The 14,040-nt window shown below is 41.0% G+C and overlaps 1 protein-coding gene across 1 annotated transcript in view; it reads right to left on the bottom strand.

Annotated features, from left to right (window-relative positions):
- Window positions 1–1,869: 1,869 nt before the first annotated feature.
- The window catches only part of ARHGAP20 (Rho GTPase activating protein 20), a 118,366-nt gene continuing 106,195 nt past the window's right edge, over window positions 1,870–14,040 (bottom strand). The window contains exons 12-15 of the mRNA XM_006150969.1: window positions 10,417–10,526; window positions 7,806–7,995; window positions 6,159–6,273; window positions 1,870–5,166 (exon numbers count right to left, since the gene is read on the bottom strand). Of these exons, the coding sequence (XP_006151031.1) occupies window positions 3,362–5,166; window positions 6,159–6,273; window positions 7,806–7,995; window positions 10,417–10,526 (2,220 nt within the window). The 3' untranslated portion in view covers window positions 1,870–3,361. The remainder of the gene's footprint in view (window positions 5,167–6,158; window positions 6,274–7,805; window positions 7,996–10,416; window positions 10,527–14,040) is intronic.

Below are 14,040 nucleotides of genomic sequence, written 5' to 3' on the forward strand. Positions count from 1 at the left end.
GCCCTTAATCAAACCCTGAAAGGAATCTATGATCTTTATTGTTAAAACTTTATGAACTGATAATTAGAACACGTAGCCCCTCACCTGTTCACTTGCATGTATCACATTTTCAATAAAAAGGCACAATGATTCCTAGCAGTTGTCACTCCTCAGAGAGCAATCTCTGGGGGTGTCAGCTGAGGACATGCATGAAAAAGCACTGAGGCCTCAGTCTTTATTTCCAGTGCCCTCCTCCAACAAGTCAACCCACCCCCGCCGAGGCTGGTCCCCGGCAGAGGGAGTCACCTTGTTTAGCTTTAGTACCTGGGTCCTGGTCTATGTTTGAGTGCTGTAGGCTCTATGACAGCCTAATCTTTAGAGAGAGAGAGGTACTTCAGTAGTGAATAGATTGAATAGGCAATTTGACCCACAATCTACCCCTTAGCCTTTGCCAGCCTAGATCATGGAGACACACACACTTGAACTTTATGTGGACAGGAAGATCTTGGGACATGAACCCAAGACCTTCCCATCTGGGTTTAGCATTGCAAAGCATTGTGTTACCACTGTGCTACCACAGCTGGCTTTGGTGTGTTACTTTGATCTGCTTCCAGTCAGGGAAGCCTCTTTGTAAGTTATTTTGATCTAAGAATACAGATACATCTCATTCTAGGAGCACAATGAAAACAAAGTCTAAGAAAATGAAGACTTCATGGCTAAAGCACAACTTATTTGGTAAATATCAGTTAAAAAATGTAGAAGGAAAAAATATTTTTCTAGAAAGACTGATCATGACTTATGCCTAAAAGTCAAAGTTCTAATTCAACATTAACTGCACTCTATCAAATTTCCAGTGTGAAGCAGAGATTAGGCTCATTAATCAACACAATTCTACAAAGGACAGCATTGCTCCAGGAGACTGTTAACTCTGCACGATGGCATTTTATTTAACAGAGAGCATGTACTTCATACATATCCATTATCAGTGCCTTGAAAACTGAACAACTTTAAAAGTTAGCAGCAGTTTCTGCAAGTACAAAAATACACATTTATTACATAACATATGGTAGTAAAATTTGTCAAGATATATTATACAAACTCAAAGCATTTTAGATAAAGCATCAGTCTAATATATTATAGATTGATGGAGTATAATAAAATGACGTGGAGTCTGTCTCCAAGTCATACAATATGATACTTTACAGCAATATTAACAAACTATTCACATTAAGTATTAACAGGAGTATCTAAGGGAACGTAGGGAGTAGAAATGATCATTAAAGAATCTTGGCAACCCTTTCCTTCTATATTTCAAACTGGGTGGATGGTTTTCTATTTGCCTATGTGAAGGAAATGAAAAGGCTAGAACTGTTATTCTGGTAAGCAGAGCTCCACTCGCACCCTGGTCTTCACAGTAGGATGCCCTAAGGGTGAGGGAGTCCGGCTGACTTTATATAGTGTACTAGATGCAGATGGACCCTTGGGGTCTTAATATGGGAATGGCTGGTTATAAAGTAACATCTACTTCACATCTATGACTGAGATGGCCAGTGTCATGAAGAGGCTCTTGGGACACAGAGTTCTAAAAGTTTATTGTAATGTTTAGGGCAAACAGGATTATATTCCCGGGAAGTAGGTGGCATCCACAGTTAACACTGAAATAACTTCTATTTTAGAGAAAACATTTTTTTTCCCCTTCTAAGTGAAAAATTCAACCTTTAGGACAAGTAAAAAAAAACACACACACACACACACAAAACAACAACAAAAAATTTGGTATGACCAGATGAGTGATGAGAAAAGTAATTCGGAAAAGCTAGTTCGTGGGAGAAAGGTCCAATTGGTGGGCTAGAGAGACGAAGTAGGTGCTAAGCAGCTTCCTGAAAAAAAAAAACACACACACACACACACACACAACAACAACAAAAAATTTGGTATGACCAGATGAGTGATGAGAAAAGTAATTCGGAAAAGCTAGTTCGTGGGAGAAAGATCCAATTGGTGGGCTAGAGAGACGAAGTAGGTGCTAAGCAGCTTCCTGTTGGTAAGTAGTTAAAATGAAGGAAGGCACACAATCATTTTTATTGTGTCCCTTCATACTGGGTAGCAAGGCCTGGTAGTCAATTCTAGGTGAAGAGATGTACTGTAGTAACCGTTAAGGCAAGAGAGAAGAGGAAGGTCTAAGACTATGAACTAAACTAATGGGGTGTGAACTGTCTATCAACCATGAATATTTTGGGACAAAAATATGGAAAACTTCTAGAAATAATCTAGAAGTAAGAAAACCCAAAGCCAGTGACTCTCTGAGAAGGCCTGGTGGCCAGTTTGGAGGTGTAGTCTATCCTTGAAATCTGTCAGCCACTAAATTGTTCTCAAAATCAGAAAAAGAATTGTTTATAAAGTAACTTTTCTAGCTGATTACAATCTAAGAGCCAGAGCTGTGGGGCAACATACTGGCAATGATTGCCATGCTTTGAACACATCTTGGTAACAATATATAACTCAGAAAGGACTGTCACTATAGTCTTTTCTTTCACAGTATAGCAAATGCTTCCAGGAGTCACCTTTGAAATAGGAGGAGTCACCTTTGAAATAGGAAAAAGGGCATTTCTGGAGACTCTTCCTACTAGTCCAGGCACCTTTGGAAAGGACACTTCCTTCTTTTTCCTCACTGATCTGTTTTTCCTGGAACCTTTGCAAAGCGATGCAACACTAATGGGCAGGGGTTGGGAGACAAAGACAAAGGCAAGAAATAAAAAAAATGGTATCCTGATACCCAGGCCTCATGAATCACTCCAGTTTTCTCTACTTTAGCTGCACCAATGGGCTGGTTCCTGGAATGGTCCTGTGAGCTCATGGAACTGCAAAAAGCCATAGACATGGCCACTGGCTTGGAATCAGGGAGAGGTTTTACATGATTTCCTTCATTACGAGACACATTTTTCTTCTTAATGGTTTGATTACTGGCATTTTCTTTGCTTATTAAAAACATTTCACGGAGTGTGGATGGTTCCCCCAGCCCCCTATTCTTCATTTATGATATTTTGGTCGTCTCAGGACACTAATCTCAGAAACCGTTCACATAAGGAATGCTTCCCTAGCCCCTCTGCTAGTACTTCTAAAACCAACCGACAGGACCAGCCCAGGGTTTACTAAGGAAAAGCCTTCCACACACTTACGTGGTGACAGTTTTTTAGAATAAAAATTTTGCTCAATAGTTTCTATGAAGAGAATGTTTTCATTGTCCTAAGTATTAGCAGTGATTAGCCTTGGGCTACCTATCCCAGGTGTCTTATATCAAGGGGTCATAGCAATTACTGTCTTTTTATTATTAGCCCAGTTTCTGTTCTTGTAGATTCTCACTGTGGTTAAATGTCTTTGGTTAAAGATCTGTCCCCGCCAGCGTTGACACATTACCCACAGTCACTGAGCTGGATGAGGTTCTCTCGCCAGGCAGAGCACCAGAGGGACACTGGCCACCAGGTTGTACTTCCTCCTGGGACTTGGTACAAAGCTGGAGCCTGCTTTCCACCAGGCTGAATGGGGAGCTGCAGTGCTTCTCTGAGTCCTGGCAGGGAGAACTATCCCACTGGGCTGTCTGCACAGTTCCAGCTCCTTCGGCCACCCCTAGGGGCAGGTCTTTCTGTCTCTCTTGCAGTGAGCTGGCTTCTGGAACAAAAGAAGCAAGTGGAGGTGGCTCTGAGGGGCCTTTTAGAGAACCTATTTCCTTCTCGTCGGGCTTGGCTGTCTTTGCTTTCTTTTTGAGGGACCAATTTTTCAAACTGGCCACACCATTTCTCAACCATGTGCTGGGGTGAAGAGTTACGGAGTGTATTTGTGAATGCCACTCTCCGGTATCTTTTTTGGTAGAAGGCAGGAGGCTGCTGGCCTGCCCTGATGAGGGACCAGGCATTCCAGAAATGGGAATGGAACTGCTAAAGTCAGAAGAAAGCTCTTCCAGTTTTCTGCGAGCCTGAAAAGTGCAATCTATGGGAGAGGATGTTTCAGTGGGTGTAAACACGGAGTGCTCAGAAATCTGAGAGAACGCGCTGTCCTGAGAGCTCACCGAGCCAGAGGGAGACGTGCCTGGGGAGGAGAGGCTGGAAAAGCTAGTCCTTGGGCAGAGGTTTAATCGTGGGGGTAAGACCTTCTCAGTGCTCTGGGTTATGGCACTACTCTTGCCCACCTCAATACCCATGACCAAACTCTGATTGATAAGCTTTTGCCCCTCCATTTGCAAAGACTTATGCCGTTTGAGATAATCTTCCTCTCTGTGCAAGAACCCAGCTTCACAGCTGGTTTTATGTTGCTTCTTTGAGTAAATCCCCCTGAGATAGGTTAGTTTGCAGTGCTGGTCATCTATGTTGGGCTCTGAGCAGCGCCGATGCGTCCTTGAATTCTTGAGGACATCTGCTGTGTGTGGCGGGGAGTATCCAGACGTAGTCATATCGAAGGACTGGTTCCTGGAATGGTCCTGGGAGGGCATACGACTGTAAGATGCCACAGAAATGGCCACTGGCTTGGACTTAGGGAAAGGCTTCCCATGATTTCCTTCATTACCAGGTAAGCTTTTCTTCTTAACATTTTGAGGAGTGGCATTTTTCTTGCTATCAGTGCCTACGACTAAACTGTGTTTAAGACATGCCTTACCCTCTTCCTGGAGGGGTTGATCCTGCTTTGGATTGTCCTCATCTTTTTGAGAGAGAATCGCATCGCAGCTGGACTTGCGAAGCTTTTTCTGATAAAACTCCCTGAGATAGGAAAGCTTAGAGTCCAGATAGTCAATGCTGGGCTCCGAGCAGCGCCGGTGTCTTCTCAGGCTTTTAGGAGCATCCGCTGCAGCGGTGGACAGGCAGCTGCGACTGCACGTGCCCGACGGGGTCCTGGCATGATCCCGCAGTGGGATCTTGGTGTACACTAAAACGTTCAACAGCTTGGATTCTAGAGGCGCTTTCACTTGAAGGTCTTCATTTTTAGAATGGTCTAAATCAAAGTCACTCAGGGTTAAAAGGCCTTCCACCTCAGGCTGGTCAAGGTCATAGTCACTGAGCGTCAACACAGAGTCCATGCTTCTGCTGCCCTGGCCAAGTTTCTTTACCAAGTCACTGCATGGGGCATCCACATCCTCATTGAGCTCATTTTCCAGACTGTCATAGGAGGAGTCATTCAGTTGGAAGCAAGAGATATCTGTTAGAAAAAAAAATCAAACTATAATTAGCATTATTATGTACCACAAATATAGCCTGCACTGCCTTAAAAAAATACATGATGTTTAGTTTCTATTTTCATGTAGAATGTCCAAATTCCTACTCTTAAGAGTTTTTCACAATCTTCCTAACTGTTTACAAAGAATAATAATTACAAACCTTTTGGGGTCTACTAGATTTATCTCAGAGTCTTAACTTGGGCTTTCCTTAAGATTTTCTCAAAGCAATGAACATGTCATAAAATAAAGAAATGGTAAAAAACAGGAAGGAATTAATGCCAGGTATACCCAGACGCTGCATACTGAATGCTAGTCTTGGATGGACCATTTACTAATCCTATCAGTACATCTTTTACAATGCTCTTTAATATCCATTACCTTACTTAACCTTTATGACGACCCATAAAAATTAGTCATTGTCACTACCCACCTTCTACAGTTAAAGATATGAGTGTTGTATAGCATAGAATAATTGGCCAAAGGTAACGTAACTAAGAGCTAGTAGTATTGAAATTCCTATTGTGGAAGGTCGTATGTTTTCAAATGGAGTCCCCTTCCCTGACCCAAATGATATTAGCTATTTTTTTAACTGATTTTTGGCCCACTAGAATGCTGAGGAGACTCAGTGGTCACTAAGAGAAAGGAGAGGAAGAGAAAACAAACCAGGCCTGCCTCGACTACCTGTTTCCACCACAGCAGTCCCAGAATCTATATTACAGTGCCTTAAGAAAGCTCCCACCCATCATAGCACAGCATGTGACCATTAACAAGTTCCTGAAAGCAGAGACCTCATTTTGTATATTTCTTAACCTTACTGCAGTTAGCACGCTGGACCCATTAGCAGGTCCTCCAGGGCAGGGGCAAGCCCTGGGCCCCAGGGGGACCCGTCTGAGGGCGCGAGTACAACCACTGCCAGCATCTTCACAGACATGTATCTACTTCTCACAAACACCAAGCCAATTATTCACGATACCTGAGACATTCTCTCTAGCATCACATCTCACTGAAACCTCTCCCAAGAGGGAAGTGATTTCTTCTCCAAATATCCTACAGCAGTTTTCAATCAGGAACTGTATAAGCAGGGACACCTGTCCAAAAAAGGACAAAAATGAAATGCTACTTTTCATATAACATGTTTATAAATCACAGTTCACATATGAATCCTGATTTTAACAAAGAATACAAAAGTATCCTGAGAAAAATTTGGATCTGTTTAAAAAGCATATAAACAAAAAAATTATAATACTTTTAAGAGTAGCTTGGGGGTGAAAATTAATTTTTATCAGTGGATTAAAGTTATCTGTGGCTGTGGCTTAAGGCTAAGGTTTTCCTGTCTAATGACTCTGTCTTTAAAATGAGGACAATTTCCTTAAGTCTCCATAGGGTATTTGAGTAAAGAAATATACTTTGTTATTAAAATTTATAAAGCAGCATTAGATAAGGGGCTTATGAAAGCTATTTCTATGTATAGGACAGGTTGTCATAAGCTTGGGAAGAGGGCTCCTCATGGGTGCACTGTGAAGGAGGGACGGCTAGAAAGAAAACTTGTTTTCCTAATTAGTTTTTACCCATGCATTCAGTATAGCCGGAGAGCGGACCTATGTATTGCCCTCCATTAGGTTCTGTAAGGGCAGTTGCTTGTTTGAAGAGGTGAGACTTTACCAGGGAGCTCTGTGTGTCCTTTGAGATGTACTAGAACCTTTTTGTAATTCCTTGGCCCAAGTAGCTGAGGTTAAGGGGTGGAACATATGTTGGGAGAAAAGAGAACTGATATTCCCCGGACCCCCTGTTACCTGCCAGACAGTACAGGAGCGTAATTTGAAGTAACCACTGTCTTCTTATCACTCCATTTTTGAGATAAGGAAAGGGCAGGTCAGGATAGCCAACCTTGCACAAGGCCGTGCATCCGGCAAAGTGGTGGTGATGGGCTCCTTGGGTGGCCTAACTCCAAAGCCTTGGTTTGTTGGTTTGTTTTTAATCATATCAACTCTGTGGTTTGTTAGTCAGAATATTTAGCCTCTTTAAAGGAAAAGTAACCCACCTGCTCTTTTTGCTTAATAAATCACCTTCCTATAGGCTACCAGCATAGATAACAACTCCAGTCAGTCACTCACATTTATAAGGAGACTTACTTAGGTTATTTTGGAAACTGTCATTCAGAACAGATACTCCAAATTTCGGTTTCAGAATAGGGAGTCAGTTCCCTGGGGAATAAAAATGAAAAACTTCATTACCTTTTTTGTAAATTCATTTTCTAGTTCTGGGCTGGAGGAAGAAGGAGGCCAGAGAATGCTTGGGGCGATACACACGGCTAAATTAAATGCGGTCATCTGATTGGACGAGGAATGTTGCTCAATGTTGTGTAACACTCCAAAAAGGTACCTCAGCAGAACGACATTGGCTCTCGTTAAAGGAAAAGTAACCCACCTGCTCTTTTTGCTTAATAAATCACCTTCCTATAGGCTACCAGCATAGATAACAACTCCAGTCAGTCACTCACATTTATAAGGAGACTTACTTAGGTTATTTTGGAAACTGTCATTCAGAACAGATACTCCAAATTTCGGTTTCAGAATAGGGAGTCAGTTCCCTGGGGAATAAAAATGAAAAACTTCATTACCTTTTTTGTAAATTCATTTTCTAGTTCTGGGCTGGAGGAAGAAGGAGGCCAGAGAATGCTTGGGGCGATACACACGGCTAAATTAAATGCGGTCATCTGATTGGACGAGGAATGTTGCTCAATGTTGTGTAACACTCCAAAAAGGTACCTCAGCAGAACGACATTGGCTCTCGGAAGCTGGTCCAATAGCCTAGAGACAGAAAAATGCGCTCGTAAGCAAGATGGTTCCTTAAAAACGTGCTAAGAACATAGTTCAGATGTGAAGTTGCAGTTTACGAGGTAGCCTGTGAAGTACAGGAGAGAAGGCAAGCACTGAGGATTTTTGGGGTCATCCTCTACACTGTCTTTATGATGAAAATGTAAAAGAATGCAGAAAGATGTCTTGTGGAAAACACGGCTCCTTGAAATATTTCCCTGAACTAGTATAATGTGTTTTAAATTAGATAAGTCCTATAACATTTCAGAATATTCTCAACCAAAACCCTCAAAAAGTTCTTAAACATAACTAAACAGCAATTAAGTTAAAGTGAACCTTTATTTCCGGGTGTGCTGTCTCTAGATGAAACCCCAAACCTTGGCTATTAGGGCTGCAGGTCCGTTATGAGAGCTGCTGCTCTGCTCTACCAGCTCCCACAGTCTTTGTCCCGATTCTCTTTCATTGCTAACACTTTGACGTGTAAGTTGTTTCTACTGTTCCTGTTTTGTCACTGATAAGGGCTATTTAAATGATCATTCACTAAAAATGATTGTTACGACCACCCCGGATTGTTACGAGTCACCCACCATGACTATTGCTTTGATGTAATAAGCACCCGAACATGGGAGAAATTAGGTATTAATTGTTTGATTCCTGTTGCACAAATAGAGCGGCTTTCCTTCCGTACAATGGACTGAAAGTGACTCTGATTTTGTAGGGTTAAGTAATGAAAGACTTTGAACAGAACAAAAGATTAAGTGTATTCAGTGGAAAATATGGCATCTGGCATAAGCTTTCAGATGATCTGATTTTATGGGGGATCTAAGGCTTTGCAGAACGGTGACATCTCAGGGCCCTGCATGTCTCCCGTTCTTGCTGAGTCTGCTTCGGACAGTGATCTGTCATTAGCCCAGCTGGGCATTGTCAATATGGAGTGATGATTCTGGGGGCAAACACTTTATACTCAGTGTGGCCCCTGATGTTCCCTTTGAATTCCCCAAGCTTACCTAAGGGTGGTGTGTAGCAAGAAACACAGGACTGAAGCTGGGTATACTTCTGATTCGCCATTCTGGCCAACCTTTCCTGCACTCGAGTTTATGCTGTAATAAGCCCCTGTGCAGTGCTTTATTGGAGTGGTCTTGTTCTCCTTTTGGTATCACTAATTTCACACTCAAACAACTTTGTAGGCTGTAACTGACAATAGTGCACCTGATACTTGTTTATAGACTTGAAACAATCCTGTCTGGCAGAGAGACAACTGATTTACCTGCACCCCTGGTCCATCCAGTAGTGAAAGCCAGTTTTACATCCATCTGTAAATTCATTTCAGTATTTCTGTTTCAACTATATGAGTTACACTTCTTAATCTTCTTGGAAAGGGTTGTAACATCTTACTGGTTCCCTCATTAGTTAGTAATTTAAATAATATTTTCCACATGTGTTTTATTTATTTTATATAACTTGCAATTTTACCTTGTGCTTTTTTTAAAAAAAATCCTTTAATAGGTTATATAGGATATAATGTTCTGAACAATGAGCAATGAAGTGTAGAATCTGACACAATTTCTGGTTTATATCAAACTATTATGGAAGTGGAGGTAGCATTTTGTTACATGGCTTTGGCACTTGATGCCCACGGCAGTTACACTATATTGTTCCACTGATAAAAGATGTCTATCAAGTTGCAGGTAGATGGTTCTTATTGGAAAGTTGCTCAGGAAAAAATCAGTGGACAAGCACCTGCAAATAAAGACTTAGATGCTTGGGTTTCCATATAACTGAAGTATTGCTTTTTATTAATGGACACTTCTTTTTTATGCTCTTATAATGCAGTAAAGATTCAGGAATGGGGTGAGTTCTACCCACAATTTCCCTTTGCAGGAGTAGAGACAGTGTATTGTTTGTGATCCCACCCAGGCTTTCAACTCCCCTTTCCCTTGAAGTGCCTCTGCTGTGCTGCTGCAGCACCCTCCCAATTCTCCTCTTAGCACTGATGACACTGCATTGCATCGTAACTGCACTTCCTGGCTTATCTATCCGCTTAACAGACTGAGTTCCTAGAGGGGAGGAGACAGGCCTTTTTTTTTTTTTGGTATGACTCTTGTTGCTGAATGTACTATATAAGTATATTCTGGCAAGTAAAATAGTAACCAAAATTGAGATCATAAACTGTAGATCAGAACAACAGTATTAGTCAGTGGATTGCTGGATTTCAACTCTATTAGTTTACACAGAAGGTATACAATATGCAGGTATTCTGTGTTAAGATTAGGGAAAAAACAATGACAGAAGCTAGCAAAAACCTATTTTTAAACTGGTCCCCATGGATATGACTTTAACAGCAGTCATTACTTTAACAGACGAGCTCAAAATAGTTTTTTAAAAGTACTTTTAAGACATAACTAGATTAATTACCTTTGAATTGTATTTATTTTCTCTTCATCATTTCCTTGGTCCATTACACAGACCCAGTGATCATAGAGATCTGATGAAAAAATACTTCCCGGAATATTTCGCAGAAAATCCTGACATAGATAGAAAAACAAATATTTTATTTAGTATTTAATTTTTTTTGATTGTTTCTCAAGGTTTTTCTTTTTCTTTTCTTTCTTTTTTTTTTTTTTAAGTTTTTTTGCCTTAGCTACACCTGCTGGAGAGACAGACAGACACAGTGAGAGGAAAAGTGAGAAAACATGCCCACAGGGATGGCCACACCACAATCCCTTCTCCTTCATTTTCCTCCTGTGACCTTGGGTGCGCGCGCGCGTACACACACACAAACACACACACACACACACAACTAAATTCTATGGTTCCTGTTTTTAAAAAATTGTCCCCACAGATCCCTGATACTGTTCACCTATTTTCAGTCTTTTCTTCTCATGTTTCATTTTCAATAATTTCTGTTTGGAATTTTAAAAAGAATGATTTAATTTTAGTTTAATTTTAGTTTTTAATTTGACCAGAGAGAGACAGGGGGAGAGAGAGGGAGGAAAAGTGAAAAAGCAAGTGCCAGGTCTGGGACTTGAACCGTGGTCAGCCATGTGGGAGTCCAGTGTTTAAATGATTATTCTTATGGCAAATATGTATCAGAGAAATAGAACTTACAGAGCTCTGTGCCAACTCTCCACTGTCACACATAGAAACTGTGTTTTGATTCCCCCTCCCCCTAGGAAAAATCACTAGTATAACTGAAGTCTAGGTTATGGTGGAAAAGGCGAAAGAACCTATGTTGGCTAACAACTTCTGTTTACATACATTTTAGCAAACAACATGACAAGGTTTGCCTATAAACCACCCTAAACCCTTTGTTCCCTTTACTTAAATAGTTGGCTCAAGAAGCGGCACCAAGCTGTCTGTGAGGTTCAGAATCTAGACGCAATCATTTTATTTGTATCTATTCATATGTGTCAGGCACTGTTTTAGGTAACAAGGATAAAGAAGGAAATAAAACAAAATTCTTGTTAACTTAGAACTTTATACTTGAGTGCTCTTGGTGCAACTGAACCAAGGGTTTCTTCCTGTATTGCCCACAGGAGGGCGTTCATATATTTAATGGATGGCAATGTTTGGGGAGCCTGGAACAACACCCTTATGTCTGACAGATCCTACACAACATGTCCACAGTACATTATCCTTTTTTTTTAAGAGAGATTTTTGCTATAGGGCGTGTGTGCTCACCAGAGAGACAGAGACAGAAAGCGTGAAATCACCCCCCAGGAGGATGGCCACATTGCAATCACTTCTCCTTCCATTCTCCTCTCAGGATTTTGAACACGCACATATGTTCGGCATGAGTTTTAGGCCGCTGGGTCCTCGACTGCAGTCAGCTATACAGGAGTGCAGTGACGTAACCACTAAGCCACTGCATTATCCTTTCTCAAGGACAGTAGTCTGCTGAGACCCCTGGTAGAGCTGAATGTGCTGAGAGCAGCTATGACACAAATAGGTATGACCAGGGACGTTTGCTATTTGACTTTTGTTACAAAAAGCTTAAAAGTAAACTAAAGTTAGTTCTGGTCCTAGAGAGCTTGTTCTGAGCCAGCTCTCTGTTGTTTTTGGTATGGCAGTCAAAGGACCCAACTTACACTCTGATCTCTACCTCAGTAAACTTTCCGTAGAAAAGCCCAGTTTCATGTCTAAGGCCTATACGCATGGTTGGCTACCCTTTTGCAAGTTTCTGCTTACAAAATAAAGGCAGATGAAAGTCTGCAGTTAGGTAATTTGAACTCTTGCAGGAAAACCAAATCAATAACTTGATCTCTGTGCCTTATAGCAGGCAACATACAACTTGTTACTTACAGATCATGTGTGTTACCAACATGGAAGCTGTTACAACTTGTTACCTATGTGGGGAGCTCCTCCCCCTGCTTATGATCTCCTCCAGGGAAGGGGCAGACGTTCATCTTTGTACGCGTCAATGCCAAGCACAGTCTCAGCCATAGCAGAGATCATTACTGAACTAGTGCTGTGTGTCATGACAAGTATTAATTGGGGATGAGAGATGGCCAACTGGAAGGCCAATCAGCTATAATAATTTTTTCTTTTAAAGTGCTTAGCAAGAAGAAGGAAAATGGATTGATTCAAAGTCTTCCTCTACTCTATTTTGCAGTACAAGTGTACTTAAATACTTTGGATTTAGATATATCCTCACAAAAGTTACCACTTTTTGGTTAAAGTGACTGAAATTTGAAAAGTCCAAGCTAATTTTAGCTGCTGCACCCACTTTAAAAGTCAGATTTAGAAAAGGCAAAATCTGCTACTTCAAAATGGAGTAGTGACAATAGCTCTTAAATCTCAGTGGAAAAAACTTATGATCTGTCTTGAAGAAAAACATCATGAAGTCTTAAAACCTACTCTTGAAAGATAATAACTTGTAACATCTCAATGAACTCTTCCCACAGCTGGAATAACATGTTACGAAATACAACCACCGTCACAGCTGAGAAGGATGTGAAATCTGGTTCTGAATTATAATCATCAACTCACATCACTCAACGGAAAGTCTCCTCCCCTCCAAAACTAGAGCTCAGGTCATCGGCAGAACTCCCAAATTCATTTGAGATGAGATTTTTGCAGGATTAGATATGAACTTTCCCTCAAAGATATGAACTCTTCCTGATGGATCAAAGTTACAGAGTCTCAAGCAATTTTTGTCCAATTATAGTTTAAAGAGTTAGACTTATTTTGAAATAAAACCAGCATAAGTGAAAAATTAAAGAACTTAAGTGTCACTTAAAAATAGTATTAAAAACAAGAAACCAAACAAAAGCTCAAAAAACTTTTGACTACCTGGGAACCAGCAGTTAGCGTAATGGCTATGTCGCTGGACTCCCACGTAGTCGACTGCGGTTCGTGTCCCGGACCCGGTGGCTTAAAACTCATGCTGGGCATGTGTGCGTGTGTGCGTGACCAAGATCCCAAGAGGAGAATGGAGGGAGAAGGGATTGCGGCGTGGCCATGCCCCCTGGGGGGTGATTTCTCGCTTTCTGTCTCTATGTCTCTCTCTGTCTGCCTGGCGAACGAAAAAAAGAAAACCTCTAAAAAAAAAAAAAAAAAAAAAAAACCAAAAAAACAAAAAACAAACTTTTGACTACCGTTATCTCCTTTCCTGTAATCACAGGAAAATGGGAAAAATATGTAGGTACATGATAAAAATTCAACTGCTTGAACCGTAAGATGCAGGTACATGATAAAAATTCAACTGCTTGAACCTTTAGCCACCCTTCAATTATTTGGATCACTTTGTGTTCTTTTACTTATTTTTCAAACAAATAGTTCTGAAACTTCAAACACAATTGAACTTTTCTAGAATCATGCTTCTTTGCAATTGCCTCAACAATTTAAACACAGTTTTAAGACATGTGGTACTGTGAGGAATACCGTAAAGAAGCTTCTGTAAAACAGGGCCAGCTGGTGGTGTAAGGGTTAAGGCAGTGGGATTCCACATGGCCAGCCATATGGTTCGAGTCTCAGACTCAGAGGCTTGAAAATTACTCTAGGCACATGTGCATGCATGCCCAAAAATCCTGAAAGGAG

This window comes from Tupaia chinensis, unplaced genomic scaffold (assembly GCF_000334495.1).
Source record: "Tupaia chinensis unplaced genomic scaffold, TupChi_1.0 Scaffold000311_2, whole genome shotgun sequence".
Lineage (NCBI taxonomy): Eukaryota > Metazoa > Chordata > Mammalia > Scandentia > Tupaiidae > Tupaia > Tupaia belangeri.